The sequence below is a fragment of the Leuciscus leuciscus genome (genome assembly GCF_965113295.1).
Source record: "Leuciscus leuciscus genome assembly, chromosome: 1".
NCBI lineage: Eukaryota > Metazoa > Chordata > Actinopteri > Cypriniformes > Leuciscidae > Leuciscus > Leuciscus leuciscus.
The window spans coordinates 66,711,839-66,739,752 of NC_138725.1; the positions used below are offsets into that span (position 1 = coordinate 66,711,839).

The following is a 27,914-nucleotide window of genomic DNA, read 5'->3' on the forward strand; positions in this document are numbered from 1 at the left end:
TAACAAGATGTTCCTAAATGGGGACAGACATTATAATATTACTATTGTATATGTTAAAGGTAATATGTTAAGGATATGCAACACTTATAATGGAGTTATTTAAAAGTCAAATATGGAGGTAAAATACAGTGAATAAGATATTAAAATAATTAGTGGGTTACATATATTAGTTCATGGATTTTTAGGAAGTTCTGGCGTTGCATGAGTGCACTCCCAATGCTGGGTCGCACAAGGAAAGGAATTTGTTGTTAACTTCAATGCCAAACAGATATGTGGATGATCCACTGGTGACCCTATAAAGGGAGAAGCCGGAAGAAACATAGAGAGAGAAAGAGGATGGGTCGTCGGAATGAATTTAGAAAAAATATATAATTATAATGATAAAATAATAATGTACATAACAAAAGTAAATGTATAATTATTACTACGGTGGAAGAGATAGTGACTGCTTTAGACTGACCAAATAGTTTTAGGATATTTAGAACAAAGACAAGGTCTGAATATTGATTAACTGAAATTAGTTCTAATATAAATATTAAGATATGCGGCAGAGTGATCAAAATACAAGAACAGCTGTTAATAGCCTACTCATAAAAGTTGCAGGCAAGATGTGATAAATGAAATTAATATTTTTCATTGTACAGCTATTTAACAAACTGAAAATCAACAAGTACTGCATACAGAGTGACTGTAAGAAATGTCTGAATAAGCTTACTGTAATAAAGGATCCACTGGAGGCAAGTTGAGAGATGAGAACCCATGTGCAGTTTATTATAACTAAAACAAAACATGAAACAAAAACATGGCGTGGCATGAAAACAAAAACCAAAGCAAGAACATGAACTTTGCACAACAGCAGACTACAGGAAACAATACTTGACAAAGACATGAGGCAAACATGAGGGCTTAAATACACAGACTAATGACAAAACAAGGGACACCTGTGAACAATGATCAGACAATTAACCAATGAGAAGACATGGCAGGATCACATGACAAACAGGGAATCACATTACAGACATGGAAACAAGACATGACACAGAAACATGACCAGAACAAACCCAAAACGTGACAGAATCCCCCCCTCTAAGGGCGTCTCCCGACGCCCAACAAAACCAAAACACAATACAAGACCAGGAGGGTGGTGGAGTGGAGGAGGGATGGTGGGCCAGGCCCGTGCAGGGGGACAGGACATGGGACGTGGCATGGCGTGGGCGGACCTGGGCCGTGGCAAGGCGTGGGCGGATCCGGCAGTGCAGGAAACCAGGGCGGATCCGGCAGTGCAGGAAGCCAGGGCGGATCCGGCAGTGCAGGAAGCCAGGGCGGATCCGGCAGTGCAGGAAGCCAGGGCGGATCAGACAGTTCAGGTGGCCAGGGTGGATCAGGCAGTTCAGGTGGCCAGGGTGGACCAGACAGTGCAGGAGGCCAGGGCGGATCAGACAGTTCAGGTGGCCAGGGTGGACCAGACAGTTCAGGTGGCCAGGGTGGACCAGACAGTTCAGGTGGCCAGGGTGGACCAGACAGTTCAGGTGGCCAGGGTGGACCAGACAGTTCAGGTGGCCATGGCGGCGCGGCCTCCATGGTCCTATCAAGGACCCTACTGCCCCCCCAAAAATGTTCTTGGGGACAGCTATGGGGTTATGGGCTGGAACAGACAACGACTCCAGAACAGAAATGACGTGAAAAGTCTCAGCAGTCGTGACGTGAACAGGATCTGGCTCGGCAGACGTGACGTGAACAGTCTCTGGCTCGGCAGACGTGACGTGAACAGTCTCTGGCCCGGCAGACGTGACGTGAACTTCAAATGTGTGCACCGACCACACACACCATATGGCTGTGGCCATAATTGTTAGTGTAGCCATAACTGAGGGCTCAGGTTCAGGCGTGGCGGCGGCCATCTTGTCAGGAGACACAGGCTCGGTGGCGGCCATCTTGTCAGGAGACACAGGCTCGGCGGCGGCCATCTTGTCAGGAGACACAGGCTCGGCGGCGGCCATCTTGTCAGGAGACACAGGCTCGGCGGCCGACGTGGCGTGAACAGACTCGGACTTGGCAGGCGTGACGTGAAGAGACCCAGACATGGCAGACATGACGTGAAGAGATTCAGGCTTGGCAGACATGACCTGAAGAGATTCAGGCTTGGCAGACATGACGTGAAGAGATTCAGGCTTGGCAGACATGACGTGAAGTGGCTCAGGCTTGGCAGGCATGACGTGAAGTGGCTCAGGCTTGGCAGATACTGTGGGTCTGTGGGGCTTCTCCTCAAAACCCACAGTAAATGAGGAACCGCTCAATAATAGGGCATAGTCAATATATTGGGCCAAGGACCAGTGGATTTTTCCCCCAGGAAGCTGGGAGCGAATGGGCTCATTCAGACTCACTCTAAATATGTCCTTGAGGGCCACATCATTAAAATCCAATTGGCAACACAGCCCACAAAATTTCTCCACATACGTTTCCAGGGGAAGATTCCCCTGGCGTAGGTTTAGGAGGGCAACCGCTGGGTTCATTGTAGGAGGTCAAGTATTCTGTAATAAAGGATCCACTGGAGGCAAGTTGAGAGATGAGAACCCATGTGCAGTTTATTATAACTAAAACAAAACATGAAACAAAAACCAAAGCAACAACATGAACTTTGCACAACAGCAGACTACAGGAAACAATACTTGACAAAGACACATGGCAAACATGAGGGCTTAAATACACAGACTAATGACAAAACAAGGGACACCTGTGAACAATGATCAGACAATTAACCAATGACAAGACATGGCAGGATCACATGACAAACAGGGAATCACATTACAGACATGGAAACAAGACATGACACAGAAACATGACCAGAACAAACCCAAAACGTGACACTTACATGGAGATTAGCCATTTACAGATGTAAAAATAATAATAAACGTGAGGATAGTTGATTAAGAAACTTGGAGTTATTAGAACATTTCCTCTGATTTAACAGGAATTTGATCCTTGCTATAAAAAACAAGGTGACAAATGAAATTGAAATTTAACAATAAAAGTATGATTAAGATAAAGAAAAGCTTCTTAAGTTAGAGATAACTAGAGAGGTATTATCAGGACTGAGGTTAACTTAATGATAAATTGAAAAAGAAGATTGTCAACAAACAATGAAAGAACCTAGTGCGTGTTGTTGTCTGCCAGGAATGTAGGATGAGTTCTCCTCAAAGTAATAATGAATGACCCAGTGACTATCAGCGAGCACATGGATGGATGCATAGGACTGTTTATGTAACAGGGTTGCAGTGGACTACATGCGATGAATGTTTGAAAGACATTAACCAAAGTAATTAATTTGCTGGTATATATGGTACGCAATAGGCATAGAATTTGGGGCATGGACCTTTGGTGATTTAACTATTTAAGGCAAAATTACGGAACAAAGGTGTACAAAGAAATCAGACCGAAACAGCTGGGTGTTTCTAGTGTCGTAAATATGGTCATAATGTATTGAAATAAATACAAATGACGTAGAAAGCAAGTGGCTGCTGGTTTTGTCCCAGGAGACGTGGGAGAAAACTAGAGAGCCTAAAATCTTGCTTTGAAGAAGGCAAAATATTCCAACCAAAGTGAGAAATGGTTAATGGAAACAATTGCTAAAAGCTATTTACAATATAGTGTAAGAATTGATCACAATAAAAAATCTCCCAAAAAGGGGGAATGTGATTAAATGCACTATATATATAAAAAAAATAAAAAAAAAAAATTTTTTTTTATAAAAAGTCCCAATGACATGATTGAAAGGCAGAGGTGATCCTGTGTGCCAGTGAACTTCTGGAAGGGGGAGAGCCTGCTAGAGGTTCACTCAGCACGACAGGCTGGTCTTCAAGGAAATAGTGAACAGGACCAGCAAAGCACCTCGAGTGCCTGTGCCAAGAGAAAGAGCTGGCACAAGATTAACAAAACAGTAAAATATTAAAAGTTTTTGATGAGGGTAGAGTGATACTTTGGAATTTACTTATCAAAACCAATTAAAGTAAATAGTCCAAAAAGAGGAAGAATAATGCTGAAATATAGAAAAATCCTGCTAATATAAATCAATTGCTGTGGGTAAATGATAATTATTGATTGTTTAAATTATTATGGATGTAGCACCCATTTGGAATTTTGTTGATTTTACTGTAGCCTAACTGTACAAGCGATTTAAGTGAACTAAAGCTTTTTGGGAGCAAAAGAAAGCAGGAAGTTGTGCTATAAAGCTAATGTGGAAAATCTACAAGTATAAAAGATAGAAAGTGGGAAAATATATTTAATAGTACATAAAGGAAGAACATTTGAATAGTGCATTATGGAACTACTGAAATTATGGGATTCTCATATCTGCATAATCTTGCCTGATGAATCCACCGTATAAAGCACTAGAATATAGGTGAAGTAAATTAGGGTCAAAAATTGGAGAAAAACCCCCAATGATATTAGTATTACAAACGAAAAGAACAAGATGGTTTAAAGTGAATGTCCTGATAGAAATATTTAATAGGAAGGTAAACGGAGATTATTCACTGTAAGGTGAATCTCCCCTGAAGGAACATTACAGGAAATTAAGATTTTGTCGATAAGACAGAAAAGTATACATTTGGTTAGAACTGGAATATTTGGGGGAAATGGAAAGACATCTGTAAACACTGCAACAGTGTAGTCAGTCTTAGCAACGTTTAAGAACATCATTCATGGACAAATTAAATATGAATTGTGTAAGAATGTAATTTAGAAAATGGCATAGAAGCAAATCCTAAAAGTCTTAATACAGTTATGGAGACTTATTTGGTGATAATGAAAGTAATATTTTGAAAACTATTAAATAATGTGAAGAATATTGAAGAATATTCTAGCATTGGCTAGAAGGAAAAATAACCAAAAGATAATGGTAATATAAGATAAAATACATGGAGGCTAATACCTCCTACTTGTAGTAAGAGTGAGAAATGAAAAATGATATAAAACATAGGTTATTTTTAAACATCATCCTAAATATCATGATAAAATTAAAAATTAAAATAGACAGTATTTCTTTTTAGAGGGAAAAAAAATGTGTGCACGTACTTGGCAGCAGAAACGAAGAGTGATATTAAATCACGAATATGATAGCATATGAGCATGTAGGCCAATAATATTTAATGAGAGTCACATAAAATAGATTAGGATTATGGAAAATATTGCAGTATCTGTTATATTAAAGCATTCTAATATGCAGAAAGAAGACTAGAAAGACTAGAAAAATTGGGAGAGAAACTGGATAAGGATGGTCAATCAACTTGTAGAAGAGTTGAGAAAACAACTTAAAGTTAATTTAGTATGTTTCCATAACAAACAAAAAGAAATGAATAATTGAAAATTAGCTCATTATGAATAATAGGTGCTAGTAGACATATTGTAATGTTGACCTGACTGACACTTCTGGATGCAGGCTTATCATGGAAGTGTTTGAGAACAGCAAGAGAGCAGATGAGGACAAACAAGCTCTCATTATCATCCATGCAAGAGGCCATCATCCAAATGGCCTTGACTGAATCTGGAACCCTTCCAAAGAAGGGGGTGGAAATAGCAGAAGAAGTCCTACAGTATATAGTTTGTATATGCCTCTTATTCAGTCAAATAGACTATACAACAAGATAGACTGTAATAGTAAGAAACGTCCGCTCTGCATCCACCAGCACTGAGACCTTAGCTGGGGTCAGTTAAACCTTTTGGGAAATCCTGGTAAATATTATTACTTTATTATTTTAATGATTTATAATAAATAAATAAAATAAGAACCGTAGAACTAAAAGGACTATTATGAAGTGGGTGTTTGATATTGTAAACATAAAATGTAATAATTTTATGTCATCTATAATGCCAGTTGTGTTTATGGTTTTAACTGACTGATAAATACATGTTGATTTAAGAAAATGAAATATATTATTGTAAATGAATAAAGAATAATTTAATTGTATTATGTGAAAATGTATTATACTATAGTAACAAACAAATCTGGGGTAGGAAAAGATGATACCTTTTAGATTTAACTAAGGAGACGTTTAGGGTGAGAACTTCTGATAAGATGATTTAATTATTGGGTTAATTTTTGAGGATTTAAAATGTGTGTGGTGCCACCAAATACTGATGTAACAAAGTGTGAACCTTATTATAATGGGGATGTAAAGATAATTTATAGTAAGAACTTACTGAAAATAATGTTGTTGTTTTTGCTTTTGAAATATTCTTAAATCTTTATGAATTAAAGAATTCATTGGCTTCAGTGGACTTTGAATGTATATAATATATTAAGGAAATTAAAATATATGCTATGCTAATTGAAGAAGAAACTCTTGTGACCGTAGGGCATGTTAAAAGATGAACTTGTAAATTTAATTTAAAATATAAGAGGTTTAAAGATGGACATTATTAACTTGAGAGATTGTTTATAAACTTTACAATGGGAACCTTATGTATAACAAGGAACAAATTGATTTATTGACTTATATCATTTATGTTTGAATATATAGTGTTCTCAGATATTAAGGGAAACATTAGAAGAATTACTCTGGATACAAAGGTTTAATTACTGGATTGTTCTGATTATAGTAAATGTATGAAATGTAACCATAATTAACCAGATAAATAATTGTAGGATGTGATATGTTTATGCAACAATTACTAAAAAAGGGTATTGTTATATTTGATGGTACAATTATGATATCTGAGAATCTGTTAATGCTTAAGAAATGATTACTGGATTTAGTGTAAGATATTTGAATGAGAAAATGAGTTGCATGACAATATTTGACCCAGAGGTTTGGAACGGGACGTTTCAAGCAATAATAAAAAAAGAAACCTTGTGCACTGTTTGAACATTGAATACATTTCAAGACTGGTACAAACCAAGGGGGATGTTTAAACTAGTAGTTTGGGCAAGAAAACCCATCATACCCCAGAGATATTAACTTTGTGCCCTAAAGACCCTAGGAGATGTCAGCGGCTCACGTTTCCACGTTTCACCTGGAAGCTGGGCTAGGGGAGGAGCCGCGCCTCTAAGGGGGGACCGGGTGCTTGAAGTACTGGATTTTTGTTGAGATCCAAATTGGCCTAATACATGATAAACAAGCAGAGCACAAAGTTTTATCCCTTAATAAATAAATCATTTTAATACAATTACAAAAGAATTATAATTGATTATTTCTGTTATGGGAACCAGAAAACAAAACTGGGTGAAATACTGCATGAACTGTAACAAACCAATCTATTTAAGAATGATGGACAAATGTCCATGTTATTGGTAAAGTTTGATGAAGTGAACAAAGTCTGTGCTACAATTATGAGAATGAAGGATAAAGAGTCAGGATAATTGCATGAAGGGGGTGTTGTATAATATCAAGAAAATGCAATTACCTGCCTCCTTATTTATTATAGATGCCTTTTTGTTACACATATTTAGCCAATGTATTGGATATAATGCGTTGCATTCAATGTTGTTATTTAATTTGTTTGTAAAAGATGGCTTATATTGTTTTGGCATAGATGTACAGTAAATGGTTATGTGTGAATATGTGACTGTGCTAACCCATGTTAAGAGAAGCAGAAAAGTGCGATTATGTGTGTGCGCTAGAGGACTCCTACAACTTTAAATGAACTCAGCCATTGTAGTTGAGTTTACTGTAGTTCAAGGACATGAAGAGGTGGACCGCTTGCACCTGACTGGAGAAGGATCTGGGAAACTTTGGAGGAGTGTCAACCTAACGCTTGTTGTAAACAAGGAGTATAAAAGACTGATGAACTGACTGCCTCTTGGGATACTGATACGCCAGAGCCCCCGACGCCTAGAAGCCCAGAGCAGAAGAGAAGAAGCCCAGAGCTTACTACACCTTTGTTTCAAAACATGACTATTGTATTTTATACTTAAACGATTAAGTTGTATTGGCCTTTTATATTTTTGTTTATTATAAAAAGAAAAGTAACCAATTAAAAGAAATGTAATTGATTACAAAATCTGCCTACTGAGATTTATGATGCTGGAAGACTTTTAATGAGAACATACCACAGAGGAGTCTTCTGACCAAATTGTAAGTACCTTTTGAATGCTTACGGTTTAGGTCAGATTTGACTTTCTTTACCTTACCTGAGAATAATAAATAAATAGGTAAAAGGTGTTAAGAGTAAAGTACACACCGTAAAACAATAACAATGTTTGTTACTTCTGAAAATAGTTTTTATAGTTAATGCAATTGTGATAGCTGTGTAAACAATTACAAAAATTGCCTTTCCAGTGATGTGTGAATTATTAGGTTCAGATTGGCCTACTAGTTTGGGGTCAACTGAAATCATGAGCAATTGAGAATATGACAAACTTACAATCTGTTTAGGACAATTAAAGTGTTCAGATCACTTTGTTAATTGTTCTGAGAACAGTGATCTGAGTTTGTGTCAAATCGATTAAGAAAAACTTTAACACATTTTCCTCAGTGATGAAGTGAGAAGCTCATGTGTAGTTTGTCAGATGTGGGCGTGTCTATTGTATGATGTGGGCGTGTCTATTGTATGGGGTGGGCGTGTCTATTGTACGGGGTGGGCGGGTCTTTCAGTGGCTCCTCCCTCTCAGAGATCTTAAGCTTGTTCGACTTGAACCGGCGCTGCACAGACCGATCGGTTTATGACATCAAAGTACCGCTAGAGCAATTCAAAAACATAAGGAGCCGTCTGCTCTCTATTCGCTCTCGCGGTATTTAGATGTCATTCACCGATCGGTCTGGGCAGCGCCGGTTCAAGTCAAACAAGCCTCTTGACTGTCTTAAAGTTTCTCTCTCTGATCATCTCAGCATTATTCTACAGCACTGCTCATCTTTACACGTCACACGGACCAAATTTCAAGATGATCATGATATTCTGTGCTTTTACTCTTCTGACCTGTACGTTTTCCTCATTTCTGATGTCAGATTGATTCTGTTGTCATTTAGCGCTTAAAAAAATTGCGATTATCTTCGAAACCGTAAGTCCGATCGAGACAAAAACACAGCAGAACATTTGAAAACATAGGTCAATAGCTAAACAATAACGCCCAAATGTCAAAATTATGATAGGAACTGAAAAAAAAAATTTTATAATAATAATTCCAATCATTGTCACCCATGGATAATGTTTATGCTCTCATAAATAGAAGTGTCTAAACTTCAATAAAAAAAATATATATTTACAACAAATTTGACAGACATGTATGGGCACCTTTTGAGGACACCTAATAAAAGTGGTGGAGATCAGGCAAGACGTGGTGCTATAACTGTCAAAAAAAAACAAAAAAAAAAACGTATCTAAGTAAATTGCCTGTATTGGCTGTAAATGGTATTTTCCATCAATGATCTTGGTTTATTAGTTTATTTGGATCCCCATTAGCCCCTACCTAGGCAGTGGATACTCTTCCTGGGGTCCCAACAAGTAAAAAAATACAAAAATACATTTAATCAACAACAATAAAAAGTCAAGTCAATGAAACATACTAACCCAACATTCATTCCAAATATCAAAATCAACAATTTACTATATATTGTTCCATTAAATGTTCCTTTAAATATTTTTTTAACAAATTTTTCTTGTAAAAATGTGTGATATCAATGGTAAATGATTTCATATTTTCATTCCTCTATACACGTTGTTTTCCAGTGGTTTTCGAAACAGGAAATAAAAAAAACATCCCTTTTATTCATGCCTGGTGTAAAAATTATGACTAGTACTACTATACAAAAGTTGAGAGTACAGGACATTAGGAACTTTAGACACAGAGATATTTATTATAAAATAAAGCAGAGAGACAATCGGTCAGACCAGAGCATTCTTAGTATATTAGCTCTTCTTTAACAGTTTAAATCGAGTCGTGTCGCTCTGTTCTGTACAAAATCATTTTTTTCAATTAGTTAATTTTTTTTCTTTACTTGATGCACTCGACTACACCACTGGGCAATAGCACGCAATTCATCCAATCACTGATTGTGCTGTAGTGATTGACACCCCTGAGAGCCAACAGTAGCGGCATATTCATAAGGCCCGCCCACAGGTCGCGCCTGCGCCGCCGTCAGCATGAGCAGAGAGAATCAGATGAGAACAGATCAGATGAGACAGCAGAACGGAGCATTTCTCCAGAAACTCCTTGTACTAAATGATAATCATAATCTATCGGGAACTGTGATTGTGTGCACTTGGAAACTTTGGATGCTTCAGCCTGGAGTGTTGTCGTCAGAGAGAGAAAGGTGAAGTGGAAATCGGAGTAAAGATTTAGTGGATCCCAGAGTGATAATCTTTATTGAATAATATTCTTTAATTGAATATGTGATGCAATCTCGTGTGGGTGAGTGACATTTTTTATCATATGTTATCTTATGACAGATATGTCAATTTCAGAAATGATTTGATATGAGATGAGTTGAGTAGGCCGCACTCACAGCGCGAGCTGAACTAACGTTAGTTAGCCGTGGGCTAAAGCTACTACGTGTAACAATGATCATTGTGTCATGAGCATAGACTGTAAAAAAATATGGACGTAGTGTCCGTGACGTCACCCGTAGGTTTGAGGTTTCTGAAGAGCATTTTTGAAGCCTAAAGTGGGCGGAGTCGGCCGTCGCCATCTTGGCCTCGCGTCACCTTGCGTCACTCTCGGATAACAGAAAATGGGCAAAGAGGCGGGGCGTGGGTGAAGCTGGAGGAGCCTGGCTATGATACTAGGCTTGTTTGAGATGAGCAAAACATTTTTTTATTTTTTGAAACTTAATTTTATTAACATTTTGTCAAAGTACAATTTTAACATGTATATGAAATTGAATCAATATACAGCTTCATATATCTGATCTTAACAAGGTGAACAAAATAAGAGACAGGAAAAGATCCGAAATAAAATAGAAATAAAATAACAAAACACATAGATACATAAATGAAAAACACTTAGGGGTCTGCTTATGCATTAAAGTTAAAATAATGAAATAATTTGATTGTTTTGTTTAATTTGTTGTTCTTTTTTTTTAATTTTTTTTTTATGCTGTTCCAATATTTTTTAAGGTCTGTAATTTTGAAATTGTAAAGGGAGGGTTTGCTTCTTTGCCAAATCATTTTGTGCAGATAATATTTAGCTAAAATAATAATTAAGTTAATTACATATTTTTCATTGGCTGATAAATATGGCTCAGTGACTATAAGAAGTATTTCACATTTGCTTAGAGAAATATTCTTTTTTATCTTTTGGGAAATAAATCTTTGTAAATGGGACCAAAAGGAAGCTACAAGGGGACAATCAACAAAAACATGCTCAATGGTTTCTCCGTCACATCCACAGAATGTACAAATGTTACACACAGTTGGAAAAAAAGTACAGATGTTTGCTTTTGAAGGGTAATACCTGTGAACAATTTTGAATAAAACTTCTTTGATTTTATTTACAATAATATACTGATGAGGTAGCAGGAAGATCATGTTCCATAATTTCTTGTCCAGTAAAGTCCATCGGTGTTTACATATAGGAGTACTGGCAGGATCAAGTATGTTTCTAATAAAAGTATTGTAGATAAAGCTAGGGGTACTTGTTCGATATTTTGCAAAAATAAAGTAGTATCGTCTGCAAGTTGTGAGATTTTGATTTCTTTGTCAAGTACTCCAATTCCCTTAAAAGGAGTTTGTAATATCAAGTAATTCAATATTTGGGCAACAAGCAAGAAGATATAAGGAGAGGCTGGGCATCCTTGGCGGACCCCTTTTTCTACATTAAATCTCGAGATGTTCCATACATGAGTTTAACTGAGCTATTGTAAGTGTTTTCATTGCTTTAAGGAAGAAATTGCCAAAATTTAAGAAGGATAGGGTGTCTAATATGAATTTATGACTAATTGTGTCGAATGCCTTCTGAAAATCTAGAAAAAGAATAATTGGGTCTCCAGAGAGCAGGTGACTGTAATTTACCAAGTCCAAAACTAATCTAATATTATTAGAAATGTGACGTCAAGGCATGAAGCCGCTTTGAGATTCGTGTATAATGTCGTTTATTCCATATTTTAATCGTTTGGCTAGTACCGACGCCAAGATTTTGTAATCATTGTTTAACAATGTAATACCACGCCAATTATCAATCAATAGAGTGTCTTTATTAGGTTTTGGGACTAACGTTATTAGGCCTTGCTTCATTGAGTGGGGTAATTCTTCATCACTCAAGGCTTCATTATATACTGCCAAAAGAAATTTGGATGTTTCTTCAAGAAATGCTTGGTAAAATTCACCTGTAAGGCCATCATTTCCTGGGCCCGTATTCATAAAGAATCTTAATGCAAAGAGTAGCTCCTAGTGACAAAATTCTAAGAAAATTCTTAGAAATGTGGGCGTTTACTCTTAAAATTAAAGAAAAAATCCTAGTAAAGAAAAAAGTAATTCAGAAAGCATCTTAACCCTTAAAAGAGGTCTTAAGGTCAAAATTGTTAGGAGCACGGACGAGGACTTTTAAGAGGCTTAAGAGTTTCTTTAGCAGAGGAGAAAATGTCAGAAAGACGAAGAGGGAGAAGAAATGTGTTGCAGACAATGAATAACAGTGAGTTAATAAGACGCTATAGATTAGATCGTGCAGGGATCATGTTTGTGACTGATCTTATTAGAGACACGCTAACATCTCCGAAACAGCACAGAAATGCCATAGCGCCAGAAATGAAAGTAATCACTACATTACGATATTTGGCAACTGGGAAAATTCCATGTTTGATACATTAAAACCAACATTCAAACCACCACTTAAATAGACATGCCAGCAATCAGTGTAATTGGAAAGAGAGGAACAATTATTATCATTCTAAGCCAATCGAATACCTTATTAACAGCATGGTAAAAAAAAAAAAAAAAAGGATTTATATACACATATATAATGTGTGTGTGTGTGTGTGTGTGTGTGTGTGTGAACGGTCAAATAGGAAAAATTACGCATGTAATTTCAAAGTGAAGGCTTAGAATAGACCCTATACTTAAAATCACATTTTTTTTTCCTTCTTGGACAACCAACCAATCACAGTCTTCAAAAGATTGTGTCATGCATAGCAACGGGGTCAACCCCGCCTCCTTACTAAGATGAAAGTTTTTGTCTTTTCTTTACTCAGAGTTGCTCTCAGATCGGTCCCGAATCGCTTTTAAGCTAAGACTCCTACGTAAAAGTCTTTAAGCTAAATTAAGAGTTTTCTTAGAGGATTCTTAGAATCTTTATGAATACGGGCCCTGGTGATTTGTTGAGTTTAAGATGTTTTATTCCCCATTTTATTTCCTCGATAGATAACAATTCATCACATTCCTCTCTGAAGGTTGTGCTTGCTTTCTTGATATCTACAAGTGAATTAAAAATAACAGATGACTCAGCACATATGTCCATCTTGTGAAGATTAGCATAATATACGGACACAGACTTGGATATAGTATTATAATCTTCTGTTATGGAACTTCTTACTTTTAGTTTAGTTAACGAACTTCTTTCCATATTTCTTTTTTCAATGCCAAAAAATATTTGCTGTTTTTCTCTCCTTCTTCAAACCATTTTAGTCTTGATCGTATGAATGCCCCTTTAGCTTTTTCCTTATAAATTTCATCCAATTCTGTTTGAAAGCAGTCTAACTGCAAAGATTGTTCATTATCTGTTGAATTTAAAATGATGTCTGAGATACCTTTGATTAAAAATTCTATTCTTGCTCTTTTTCTTTTAGTTAAGTTTTTGCTGAAACTAATGGCATATTTTCTGATTTCATATTTGAGCAATTCCCATTGTTTCCCGTATTCATCTACAGATACTGCTAGTTCCCAATGTTGTTTTATACGTTTTTTTTATAGATTCTGTAAAGTTTTTGTTATTTAACAAAGCATTGTTAAATTTCCAATAATTGAATTTATTTTATTTTGCTGTGACCAATTTAATTTGAGAAAAATTGTTCTATGATCTGTCATTATTATAGTAGGACAAATTTTATAGTAGGACATGTTTCTCCATGTCATTAGAGATCAGCCAAAAGTCGATTCGAGAGCAGCGTGATAGATCATTGTTGTTCCATGTATATTGCCTCTCTGTTGGATTGCGGTGTCTCCATATGTCTACTAAGTTTAATCTTGCACAAAATTTGGTAAGACTGTTTTCTCTATCTCTAGCTTTAGAAGGGTGTCTATCCAGGTCCTGAGACCATACCATATTAAAGTCCCCTCCCAAAATAACCTTGGCTGAAGGGTATTTGTAGGTGAGGGAATTAATAATATTTTCAACCTCTTCTAATAATTGATAGTTTATTAAGTCAGTGTTATATCCATAAATGTTCCCTAGTAAAACAAAATTCGTATGTATTTCCAAGACCAAAAATATATAGTGTCCTTTATCATCAATTCTTTTGTCCAAAACCTTTCCATTGAATTTGTCCTTTAGAATAGTGACTCCTGCAGACCTATTAGACCCATGAGAAAACCAACTTTCCTTCCCCCATTGCTTTTTCCAAAATGTTTCATCCTCTGAGCAAGAATGACTCTCTTGAAGAAAGACAAAATCTGCCTTTGCCTCCTTACAAAATAAGAAAAACGCTTTTCTTTTTACAATATTTCGCAGACCCCTAGGGCCCTATTTTAACGATCTGAAACGCAAGTGTCAAAGCGCAAAGCGCAAGTAACTTTGTGGGCGGGTCTCGGCGCTGTTGCTATTTTCCCGGCGGGATAAATGACTCTTGCGCCAGGCGCAAATCTAAAATGGGTTGGTCTGAAGTAGCTTCATTATTCATAGGTGTGGTTTGGGCGTAACGTGAAATAAACCAATCAGAGCGTCATCTCACATTCCCTTTAAGAGCAGATGCGCTTTTTCCATAGCGGATTGCTATTGTAACGGCGGATTTGCCAGGCGCGCGCCAGGAGCGGTTCACAGCCGAGGAGAGCAACGCTCTCGTCACGGCCGTAAAAGAGAGAAGTTACATTGAAATGGAGAAACCCACCCAAATTAACTTCGGTTAAACAGGCGTATGATAATTTGGGTAAATGTGTAAGCTAGATGTATGCTTTTATAATAAATTGTCTATCTATCTATCTATCTATCTATCTATCTATCTATCTATCTATCTATCTATCTATCTATCTATCTATCTATCTATCTATCTATCTATCTATCTATCTATCTATCTATCGTAATAATGTATGATTTGCAAAAATGAAAACTGCTGCTTCTGTGTAGATGAGAGAATCAAAGTGTATGCGCGTTGGTCACACGCTACATTGATTATGGCCAAGCATGCGCCCTTAAAATAGCATATGAATAACATGCGCAACGCGCCACTGACTTTAAACTATTTTTTCCTGGTTAGTGGCGCAATTGTTTTCTAAACCTGCAAAATAGCAAGAAGGAACGTTTGCGCCGGAACACGCCTCCTCTTTGCGCTGAACCGCCCCCGGGAGCGCAAGTGTATTTCCTAACTTACCGACGTGCTTCTGTGGAGGGAAAAGTCCGCTTTGCGCGGGTGCAAAATAGGAATGATACATGCGTCGGTGTACAAAGTCACTTGCGCTGGGTGCAAGATAGGGCCCCTAGTGTTAACAGATACCAAAATTAAATCCAGAAAAAAAACCTTATATATAAAACTATCACAATATTATCTCAAAGACGTCAACCCTATAAAATGACTCCTGTATTGAGTATGTATTTTACATTTGGACATAGCAAAATAATAACAATATAGTATATTGACAGTTTTGGAAAATTGTTCATCACATATTAACCGTATGAACAAAGTGTTAAGTAACATTTAGGACATTCATTACTAGCAAAGTGAACACAGTCTAAAATAACAATTAGAACATTGGTTTAGAACGAATTCTGCCAACTTGCATTTATATAGTTCTTTTATTCCCGAAAATCTCTTGTTAATCAGAGCGAATGAGATATGGGGTAAGAGAGCAAAAACATCATCATAAACGGCAGTTTGGGTTTAACTTTCAGACACATGGCGAATCTCCTTACCATCTATGTATCCTTTAACTCCCACAAAGTACGCCTTGCTCCCGTTCTTGCGTGCTCTTTCAATAATTGGCCACAGCGCAGCTCTCTTCTCCTTGTCTTCTTTAGTCAAGTCTTCCTCAAGACGTAGCTTTTTCTCACGTAGGAAATCGTTGTTTTTGGCGGCTCTCCAGATCTCATCTCTCACTGAGCGAAAAGTGAAGAGGATGATGACACCGCGGGTTTTGCCTTCCGCTCGTCTTCCCAGCCTGTGTGCGATGTCAATTCCCTCAGCTGCTCTGGCCCCCATTTCTGGTGTAATTTTCTGACAGATCTCTGCCACTCTCTGTTTGACGTGCTCATTATCTTACTCAGGTAATCCGTAAAGTCGCAGGCACCATCTTCGCTTGTAGCGTTCGGCATCAGTTACACGCTCTTTCAGTGACAATATCACCATCTGGTGCTTTTCACATTGCTTCTTAAGCGCAGCATTTTCTGATTTTATGTCGTTGATTTCTTCGTGTGCAAACTTGACAGAAACTTTGTGCTCTTTGATATCTGCTGCGTTGCTGCTTATCAGACGTGCCAGTTCATCGGCTCTATCGTTTACAGTCTTCAAGATAGTCATCTGTAACTCGTACATTGATGGCTCTGTTTGCCCGCTGTTAAGTTTCTTGGGTGCTGGGCTATTTAGTGGGGTATCAGGAAGAGAGACAAGTTTCACTTCTTCCTCTTCTGCACATCCCTGGTAGTTATGGTCGCCAAGCGATGTGTGGACAACTTTCTTTTCTTTTGGAGAGGACTCTTTTCTCTTTAGTTCAGGCTTTTGTAGTTGGTGACTCATTTTCTCTTTTGCAGGTTTTGTTTGAGGCATTTGCTAGCTTGCAACTCACCGAGCAGTTTTTCTCTGAAGTTCTTTCTTTCGCGGTGAATCAAATTGACACAGTTTTAAAGTATGTCGGGTCTTTAGTTGGTATTTTGCTGAGTTGGTTTAGTGTAGTTCAGGTTCTTTTAAGTGTTTGTTAAGGTTGGAGTCTGATTTTTATTAGGAGACGTCTAGTAAGTTTCCGCCATCACCGCCATCTTCCATTCGGATTCCTGAAATGAGCAAAATCTGCGCAGAACCGATCACCGGTGATCAGCGCGAGATGCATGCCGGTTAGAAATGTATGGCAGGCGGACGGGGACAAAAGTCTTTAAACGAAACGCGTGATTTTCGGCCGCGTCAACACGCACCGTTTGTCCACGTTAACACGACAACACGCACAGCAGCCAATGAAATTGCTGTATTTGAGACTATATTTGCATATGTGACGCGATGGTACGTTGGTATATACGTATACAAACATCAGACATCATGTTTATTCATGAACTATGTCGTAATGGTATACTGGTATGCACGTATGCAAACATCAGACGTTATATTTGTTCATGAGGGATAATACATTGGTACGTTGTGAGTGATGTCAGTCTTATGTCATGATTTGTCATGCCCTTTTAAGTTGTTCGTTTAACGTTCTTTCTCATGGTAGAAACGTCAACAGCTTAAACGATGGCTCTTTTATTTTAGCAAACTGCCAAAAAAAACTTTTCAGACTGTGTGCAGCTGAACTAAGAAAAGCTTAAGATTCCACAGCGCTGATAAGCTTGAATGGCAGAAGAAAAAGACTGCAATTAAAAAACAAAACAAGAGAAAATTATTTTAATGTAGGCAATAAAAAACTGCACACATCAGCTGTGGAATAAAATAATTGAAATGCACGTTTAACTAGATTAAGGCATACTCCTGTCTTAATTTAAACCCTGTCCACCACCCCTAAGTGTTTCACAAAGTTATTTTTGCCACTGTAACTTATGGCTTCCTAAAGACAGGTTTATGGGTAAATAAATGAATAATAATAAAAAAAAATATATATATACCAGGGCTCAACATTAAGCCTTTTCATTTGTCCTTCGATCGGTCATTCACTTGTCTGAGTAAAAACATTTGTTTGAACAGGAAAAAAATGAGATTTTTTTTGTGTGTGTTGTAAATATAATTACGTAATATAATATTACGAATCAGTATTCTCATCACTGTTCAGTCAGCTCTAACATATATAAATAGGTACATTTATGATATTTTAATCTTTATAAAGGGCATTTTCCGTAATCGTTTTAAATATAGGCCTATGCTTCATCTTTCATTAGAATAATAAGATGATAAAGGGCTGTACCAATCAAATTAAACTGCATTAAATAATGTAATAAGATTATTTAAAATATTTTTTGAATATACAAATAAGAAATATTATTTGTACATAGAAATGATATTTATAAACCGCCAGTAGGAGGCGGCAGGCGACCGTCTTAATGAGTGAGTCATTTATTCAAACGATTCATTCAAACGGCTGATTCATTCAGGGATGAGGCAGTTGTAAATTAATAGTAATTCATTTAATCTTTGACTCAACTGATTCGTTCAAAACACTGAATCATTCGGTAATGAAACACAGTTAAGTTTTCCTTTGAGATATGCTGTGGAACTATTTTCGCTGCTGAAATAGAACATTTATTGTATCTAACATTCAACTGACTTAATATTAATTACTTGTTTATTGAACTGTAACTGTAGCCTATCATATGTTATAAAAATAAAAACACATTTTGAATGTTTCATTTGTTTCCAAATTAGGCTCGCAGAAACTTGTTATCGTCAGAAGCCTATATATTATATTATTATATTATATGATAGTATTCACTACGATGATGTTTAGGCTACTGTAAAACACACAGAGACAGAACAGCACAAACAAACAAACTCATAGTCATAGCAGAACATTTCTCCATTCATATTTTGTTTCCATTTATGTTGATTTATAGAAAAGTGAACAGCACGAGTAAGATAGGATGCGCAATATATCGAGAGACATGGAAAGGTTGATTGAGACATGATTTTGACCACTTCATTAAGTTTTGTTCTGTAGAAAACCTTTCTTTAAAGTGAATTTCGTTTTGTATAAATTGTATATTAATTTTAATCAATTTTTCATCAACCAATTGCCTGGATTTAAAAAATAGGAAGCCAATATAACAGACAATATAATCATGGAGGCGCCCGCGCGGTCACTTGCATTTTACGTTAACTGGAGCGCATCTCATCCTAACTTAACGAAACTCAGTGTATGCCTCACACAGACATGAGAAATACATCAAATACACAAAGCTTGAAATGTCTTTAAACGAAATAATTCAAAACGAACAGAAAAGGGCTACTCTCTGATTATGTAATCCATTATGTGCATTTCTCTCTATAGGCGCGTTCACGAATATGGCGATCAACTTCATCTTTGCAGTCGACACTGTCAGAAAACACTCGTTTATTAATAAAAATCAATACACGCGTCACCGGATTTATGCACATGTTGCTTGTTGCACGCACACATATTATGTTGAAATAACGAGATATTATGTTGAAATAACATTATTATTAATAATACATCTTTTAGAATATTTGCTTGAATGCTGAATGTTGCGCTTGTTCAATTTAATACAATTAAAACTTTAATTGTGATCATTAAAATAATTGAAAATTAAATATTTAGTGGCCAAGTTTCTCATTTATTAATAGTAGGCTATATATATATATGTGATTGCGCAGCTCCCCCCAATGATCTCAGCACATGCGTTAAAAATTCTCTGGCTCAATTTCTGGCTCAATTTGTGTTTAAAACAGTTACAGTTTATAGACTTTAAAAACGTTTATCACCACTTGTGATTCACAAAGTGGAAATTAATTTTAAGAAGTTTGTATATCCAGTTGGTTATTGGCTTTTACCGATAAAACAGACACTTTAGGCTACTCTTGTTCTGAGGACATAGTTTAACCTGCTGTCTTATTTTATTTTTATTTTTATTTGTTCACACAACAGCTCTGACAAAAATATGATAATAAAAGGTTTTGGGTTGAACACCAAATTACAAAAACATTATTATGTTAAAGTGAATAAAGTTCTCTCTCTCTCTCTCTCTCTCTCTGTGTGTGTGTTCAGTTATAAATATAGCCTATGCTGTGTAAGTTATATACTTTTGAAAATGATAAGCCAATAACTTAAACATTTAATAACCCATATAAATAAATTATATTGTATAATATGGAATATATAGCATTTACTTAATTTACAATGTAACATGAATTAATTTACTCTAGCAGTTAAGATATCAGTTAAAAAAAAAAGGCCACAATTAACTAAAGGATTAAAATGTGGGTAAATCTAAAAGTAAGTCTGCTTTAAAACATATTACAAGTTCGAACATGGTGCGCATCTATAATGTGCGCATTGAGAAACATGTCCAAATTGGTCATCTTAACATGGTAAAACTGTGCGTCTTTACACGTACTAAAGTAACGCGACCATAACTGACGCCTTAACACGACCAGAATGGGCGTGTCTACACGTACAAAAGAAACGCGTAAAAAATCGCGGACAAACAGTGCGTGTTGACGCGGTCAAAAATCACGCGTTTCGTTTAAAGACTTTTGGCCCCGTTCGCCTTCCATAGAAATGTGTCCGAGTGCGGTCCGCCTTGCTCTGATGTCATGCTGACGTATGTCAAAAATCTCTCGAGAGCGCAAGGCGCGCGTGTCGGATTCTGCAGTCGAGCGCAGTTGCCGACTGCGCTGATCAAAAGCACGATGGGAAACGACTTGCTGACGACACAGCTTAATGCTCATTGGTTTAAACAACTGTGATGTATTGTTCTCTTTTAAAATGTTTGATTTTAAAACTCTAATATCATGTTTTATGTGTATATGTTATGTGTGAATATTCCCAAACTATATGACAGTGCGATCTCTTTGGGTTATGCAATTTAATTTTTATAAAAAAAATAATAACATATGTCTGTATTAAAGAAAAAAAATATTGATAAACATGTATTTGGAATGGAATTAAATAACAAGTACTTTGGGTGTCTTGTTCATTTTATTTATTTGTATATAAAAGCAACAGAACTTGAATTACATCCAGTTTATTAGCAACACTGTGCACAAGCGTGAATCCCGCGGTATCCATTAGAGCCTGACCGATAAAGGATTTTTAAGGCCGATACCGATACAAATATTTGGTGATTTAAAAATCCGATATTCCGATTAGGGATGCACCGATGCATCGGCTGAACATCGGTAACGGCCGATATTTGCCTCGTTAACTGCCATCGGCCATCGGGAAATTAAAATGACATTCGCCGATGTCACATGGGCGTCAGTTTGGTTTGATATGCTGGGGACAGAGACGCATTCGGAAGTGCATTTTCAGAAGTGCTGGGTACAATGACGCATTTATTTATTTATTTTCTATGAGAAAACTCCTTTTCTCGAGAAAAGAACGACCATGGTGTGTAGCAGAAGAAGCGGCGGAGTATGCACGATCCGCGAGTGCTGAAGACGTTCTGCACGGCTTTGATGGGTGCGCAGGAGGACACAAATGGGCGGCGACTGCTTCTTCCAGTGGCGGGAGCTTTTCCCTCAGCGCCGTCAACAGATAGAGCGTTAACTGTACACACCGCCGCCGACTTGAGCTGCAAAGAAACTCTGGCCTCCCTGTCAAGGACTCTTGTCAAAAAGTACGGGGAAGCTTGACCGCTCTGAATAGTGAGTGAGAGCGCGCGCGCGGTCGGGGCTCTCGCTCTCTCTCTCTCTCTCGGTATGATATGAACATATTGGTATGAACATTCACCCGTGTTTTTTCCCTCATAAATGCGAACACGAAAAATAAAATGAATATTATAATGTTTTTTTTGTTGGGTCAGACAATGATTACCAAATTTCTCTCTCATATTGCTCTTCATAACAACTGAAAAAGAACTTATAAATAAGGTTATAACTGTCAACCAGAAAGTGACATTAAAGGTTTTTTTTGTTTCATAAATTGGTCTGATTTGTGCTCATTCTAGGATAGTGTGATCAAGAGCCGAAAGACTTGTATGTCTCCGTGGCACAAAAGAAGGAATAAATAACAAAAAGAAAAAACATCGGCATCGGCATCGGCCATCGGCCAAGTTGTTATGTTAAACATCGGTATCGGTATCGGCCCAGAATTTCCCAATCGGTGCATCCCTAATTCCGATATATCGGCCTATATATATATAAATATATATATATATATTTATATATATATATATATATATATATATATATATATATATATATATATATATATATATATATATATATATTTTATCCAGAAACGCGTAACAAAACATGAACAGATTTCCCTAACATTAGTTATTTGTCGTTATTTAAGAGTCCTCAGCCTTACTAAAATATGATAATGTAGTTTAAAAATAAACTTGTTTGTTTTATTGTCACAACAGAACAGAATATATTAAAGTTCTGATAAATATAATGTATAAAAATACAAACTTAAGATATGAAACTTAAAGTCCTTTGAACAAAAAAAAGTAAACTATTATTATTAATATAATAATGCTAATAGCACCGGGCCTGCGTTTCCACTGTCGGGCCAGAAGCTCCACAGCGCTTCACTAAAACACGCCCGTAACACGCCTCTCTGGAACAACGTCACACTAACCCATCATTTCACCAACAAATGGAAGTTTTATCAGAAAACTAATCAGAAATCACTGGAAACAGCCTTGAAAACAAACATGATAAAAGCGGCCGTTTGCTGGAATTTTTGTTGTTTACTTGAATATTTAAAACCCAAGCATCGATGTTTTACCACAGGTTTACAATAAAAAGTGATACTTTGATCATAATGAATTAATTTATGTCAAAATTGCACATTAGTCACTCAGAAATAAATTACCGTTAGGTCTAACTTTATTTCACAAAAGAAAGGACACACTTACTACTTCAGTCGCGTCTGTTACTGTTTATCTGGTAGTTACAGGACATATTTACATCACATTTAGAAAGAATGATAATTTCTACAAATATATGCCACCAAAAATACGACCTGAGGAGCTTTAGCAGCACTCTCTCGACTCCCATACAGATATTTTCCGTCAGAGAAACAGAGGAAGCTCCCGAAAAAAAAGATGCTTTATTTTATGATAGTCCGGTATAAAGAGACGAGACGTAGGCTACTGACAGATAAAATAAAAACATAACTGTTATAGCCTTTATGATTGGTCTGATTTCTTCAAGCGTTCACTATGTTTTTACACTATGCGTATCTTCAAGCGTTTACTATGTTTACTATGGTAATGGTTAGCGCGCATAGTCTTTTGCATCACAAACACAAGGCATTCAAACATGAACGCGAGTTAAATGATTTTAAAAGTCTTTAATGCTGACAGAATCATCCCGACTCAGGTGAACTCTGGACTCTGTTCGTAACCACTCCTGTAGCCCGAGCGATCTTCCTTGTATAGTGCCCTCTGGTGGACAAACTATGCAGCGCCAACACTCATAACATGGTTGAAGGGTGTTTCGTCCGCTTTTATTTTATTTTTTAAATATTCATTTATCGGCCATTATAAATGCCGATACCGATAGTTTGAAAAATGCCTAATATCGGCCCGCCGATATATCGGTCGGGCTCTAGTATCCATCTTTGATCTCGCAGGTGTCAGATCCACTACGAGAAGAGAGATCTGTCCGGCTTGCCTGCGCTTTTTTCACTCCTCCTCTCACTGCAGCCGCCTACTCTCGCATACATTTCAGGCGAGGCAAGGCGCATCTCAAACAAGCCTACTGACACGATAGTAAAAGGTCGGAAGACCAGTTTCACGTGGAGCATTTGGAATTTTTTTCTCTTGAATTACCGCGGGGTGTGAATTGTACTAAAGAAACGTTGCCTTATCTTCTCTAAAAAGCGTGCCGCCCATTCAGCTGACATAAACCACAATTTCAGTAAACGAAAAAACCTATTCAGTGATGAAACAAATCTTGTGCGATGTCCTGTCCTAAACTGCCGAGATAATCACACAATGCCTGCCATAGGCTACACGTCTGCTAATGACATGTCCGATACGCATAATGACTCATTTGAACCATTCACTTTAATGAAGGGTTAAAACAACTGATCTGTCCAACACTGAATTGGTGTATAATAAATAAATAAAAATCGGTAACACTTTACAATAATCTTCCATTTATTAAACTCTAGTTATACATTAGTTAACATACTATTAATAAAGAGGAGAGGAAGATCAAGGGAAAAGTAGAGATCTGAGAACTCTAATCATGTGTTTCTATAATGGAAAATTCTTAACTAGCGAGTTAGAGTAAGTGTTTCGTCAGCAGATCTTCACTGTGACTGAGTGTGAAGCTGCTGAAGTCTCACTGGCTTCAATCAAAGCAGCATCTGTCTAACATTTACAATTTAGGAGTTACAAACTTAGTCTATATGGAGATATCACTTATCTCTCCTTATATCTTTTATATCGATTACTCTCAATCATGTAATACTTTGCGCAGTAACTTACTAGCCTGGTAATACCAGACTCTGCTACTTCACTTTGCTTCGTAGACAGAGTCTGGAATGGCATAATAGAGAAGTGTTTTCTCTCTCGCGGGGGGGCGCTTGTCTGAAGTTTAAAATCATTGGTTACCCGTAAGCCAATCACATAATGTTTGGTTATGGCGTGTGTTATGCGCATGCTCAGCCGCATCTAACTTCCACTGTAAACGCATGTATGATGCAAAAACTAAACCATCGAGCGAAATACCGGAGTGAACATGGCTGTGAATGACTTTTGCAGATTATGTGAAGTAAATCTACGCATCCACGGTACAATCAGCGTCTACGTCACGGCTCTCAGCCCGCCCTCTGTTCGTTGATTGGCCCGGCTGTTTTCAGGCCGGTGGAAAACTGAAAGATAGGCTGCTATCTCAGACTGACTACAGGAGCGAAATGAAATTAGCGGAAGTAGGAAGTCTGACGTAGTCAGGCTAGTAACTTACATCATTAGAACTAAAAAATCTGTCACATTCGTGTTCATGAATTAGCCTATATATATATAAACATCAACAGATTCTAGTCTCTTGAGTTTGTATCACAACACTGTTAATTTTTTTTTTATAGCCTAGGATTTTTCCAGGTTAATAATTGCATTTCTTTCACAGTATTTTCACAGTAAGACTTCTCATGTATCTGCTGCACTCTGCTGTAACATTTCACAATTACACTACATATATATATATTAGAGGTGGGCATAGATTAATTTTTTTAATCTAGATTAATCTAGATTAATTTTGAAATTAATCTAGATTAATCTAGATTAAAATGGCTCATTTGAATTCTGCCGAAGGCATTCAGAATATGTGTGCTACCCAAATAATGACTATAAAAGTAAGTCTTTGAGAACGGGTTTCTCAAGCCAGGTGGCGCATTAGACCAGGGGCTCATCTCCTGTTTCCAAAATGCATCACAAACTGCTTGAGAAAGCTGTTCTACTCATAGACTGTAAAAGGTTACTACTGTACTGTTACCGTCCATAGGCAACATTAGGTAAGCCTATGTTATTATCAACTACTATAGGCTATCAATTAGGGATGGGCGATATGGCCTAAAATCTATATTGTGATATACATTGCAGCCTCTTGCAATAACGATATAGTATATTATAATAAAACTATTTCAGAACAGATTACACAGACCCATGCTAAACAACTGCTAAATGTTTTTTTTTTTTTTTTAAAGGGTGTATGTAGTTTTGAGAACATATATTGTGCAAAACTGTAAGTATACAACATAATTTTGCAGATAAATAAAATTTAAGTACACTAGCTGCAGAGACTTAAGTAGGTCTAATGTTTATTATGGCTTGGAGCTTATGAAACCCCAAATTTAAAATTAGAATATTGTCTAACTGATGTCTTTTCAGTTAAAAAGAAACACAACAACGATTCTTAAAATCGAGATTATGTGCTACACACCACTATGATATATTGGAATGGGAATAATACGCGCGCGCTGGTATTCAGTGATATCATGTTTCGTTTTGAATTTGAGGTGGTCGAACGGATTAGTCGTGTGTTAACTTACCGAACTGTTACCCCACACACTCTGTATATAGTTTGCTGCTGCTCGTCTGACGGCTTAAACCCGAACCAAGTCCAAATAATGGATGTTGCACCGATCTTTTTCACCAGCTTTCACTTTCAGCCGTGTTTACTTAAGATGACGACGAATATGCGTTGCAGCCGGGTTTACCTCGCGGCCGCGGGTAGATTGCGTCATCATAGCTTGTGTAGTATAGAGACAGCTCCCAACCCAACTTGGAGAATAGATTAACGGCGATATTTTTTTTATCGCGCGATAAGAGTCTCGCGTTAACGCAGCACGTTAACGCCGATAACGGCCCACCACTAATATATATACACTACATTTAAAAAAATACAGTAAAATCAGTAATAAAGTGAAATATTATTACAATTTGAAATAAGTGTTTTCTTTTTGAATATATTGTAAAATGTAATTTGTTCCTTTGAACAAATGTAAATGATGTGTTTTCAGCATAATTACTCTCTGAAATTCAATAAATTTCTTACGAAAACACGTAAATTTGATCATGTCACACCCATCCTGCGAGCTTTACATTGGCTACCTGTCCAATATAGGATTGATTATAAAATTCTCCTACTCGTGTTCAAATGCCTGCACCATCTTGCTCCAAGTTATCTATCAGAACTTATACACTTATACAGCCCGTCCCGTGTCTTAAGATCTAGTAATCTTAATATACTTGCTGTTCCCTGCACAAGGTTGAAGCGTAGAGGAGATAGAGCCTTTTCAGTAGTGGGACCCAGATTATGGAACAACCTGCCAATACAAATTAGAACAGCTCACTCGCTATCAGTTTTTAAATCCCTACTGAAAACTCATCTATTCTCCTTAGCTTTTAATACCATCTAAGTGTCCTCTCTTCTGTAGCTTATATATTTTAATTTGATGTTGAATATATGTCTATAGTTTAAATTGTTTAATACTATACTGTAACCTCTCAGCTGTTGTGTATTTTAACCGTATGCTATGTTCTATTTAATGATTGTACAGCACTTTGGTCAGTCCTGTGACTGTTGAAATGTGCTTTATAAATAAACAAACTAAACAAACTAAACTACTCTCTTCAGTGAGTCACATGATCATTGACTCCACATGACAGTCTTCAGTGTCACATGATCCTTCAGAAATCATTCTAATATGAACATTTGATGCTCAAGAAACATTTATTATTATTATCAATGTTGGGGGGCACAACGAGGGACACAGTCGAATGCCTTCTCCAAATCCATAAAGCACATGTGGATTGGTTTGGCAAACTCCCATGAACACTCCAGGTACCCTGGAGAGCGTATAGAGCTGGTCCAGTGTTCCACGACCGGGATGAAAACCACACAGTTCCTCCTGAATCCATGGTTCGACTATCGGCCGAATTCTCCTCTCCAGTACCCTGGAATAGACTTTCACGAGGAGGCTGAGAAGTGTGATCCCCCTGTAGTTGGAACACACCCTTCGGTTCCCTTTCTTGAAAAGAGGGACAACCACCCCGGTCTGCCAGTCCAGAGGTTCTGTCCCCGACCGCCATGTGATGCTGCATGCCCACAACATCCAGAGACTTGAGGTACCCAGGGCGGATCTCATCCACCCCCGGTGCCTTGCCAACAAGGAGCTTCTTACAGTTTTTTACAATCGCGCTATGACAATTTTTTTCAATACTTTTAACAAATTTCCTAAACTCTTAACGCACCAACACACCTACAACACACAATTGGCAAAACAGTTCATTTCATGCTCAAAAGCACACATTGTAAACTAAACTCCAACACTAATTTTCAAAATACAATAATACACTAGCAACAATACACTATGTCTGCCAAAACACTGCAAACATGTCTCAAAATCAAATAATTTTTCAAAACACTAACATACGTTCTCGTCCAACAGGAAGATTTAGTCAATCATAGCACAATGTCATAAAAACACTAACATCAGATGGAATT

At 37.1% G+C, this 27,914-nt stretch overlaps 1 protein-coding gene across 1 annotated transcript; it reads right to left on the reverse strand.

Moving 5' to 3' along the window:
- Positions 1–254: 254 nt before the first annotated feature.
- On the reverse strand, positions 255–3,420 carry LOC309498290 (uncharacterized protein; the record flags this gene model as incomplete). The annotated part of the gene is made up of 3 exons (XM_082168912.1): positions 1,704–3,420; positions 1,410–1,619; positions 255–293 (listed from the first exon to the last, which is right to left on the reverse strand). Exons 1-3 carry the CDS (start codon positions 2,508–2,510, stop codon positions 255–257), a joined length of 1,056 nt encoding a protein of 351 aa, XP_082025038.1. The 5' UTR covers positions 2,511–3,420.
- Between the last annotated feature and the right edge of the window lie 24,494 nt (positions 3,421–27,914).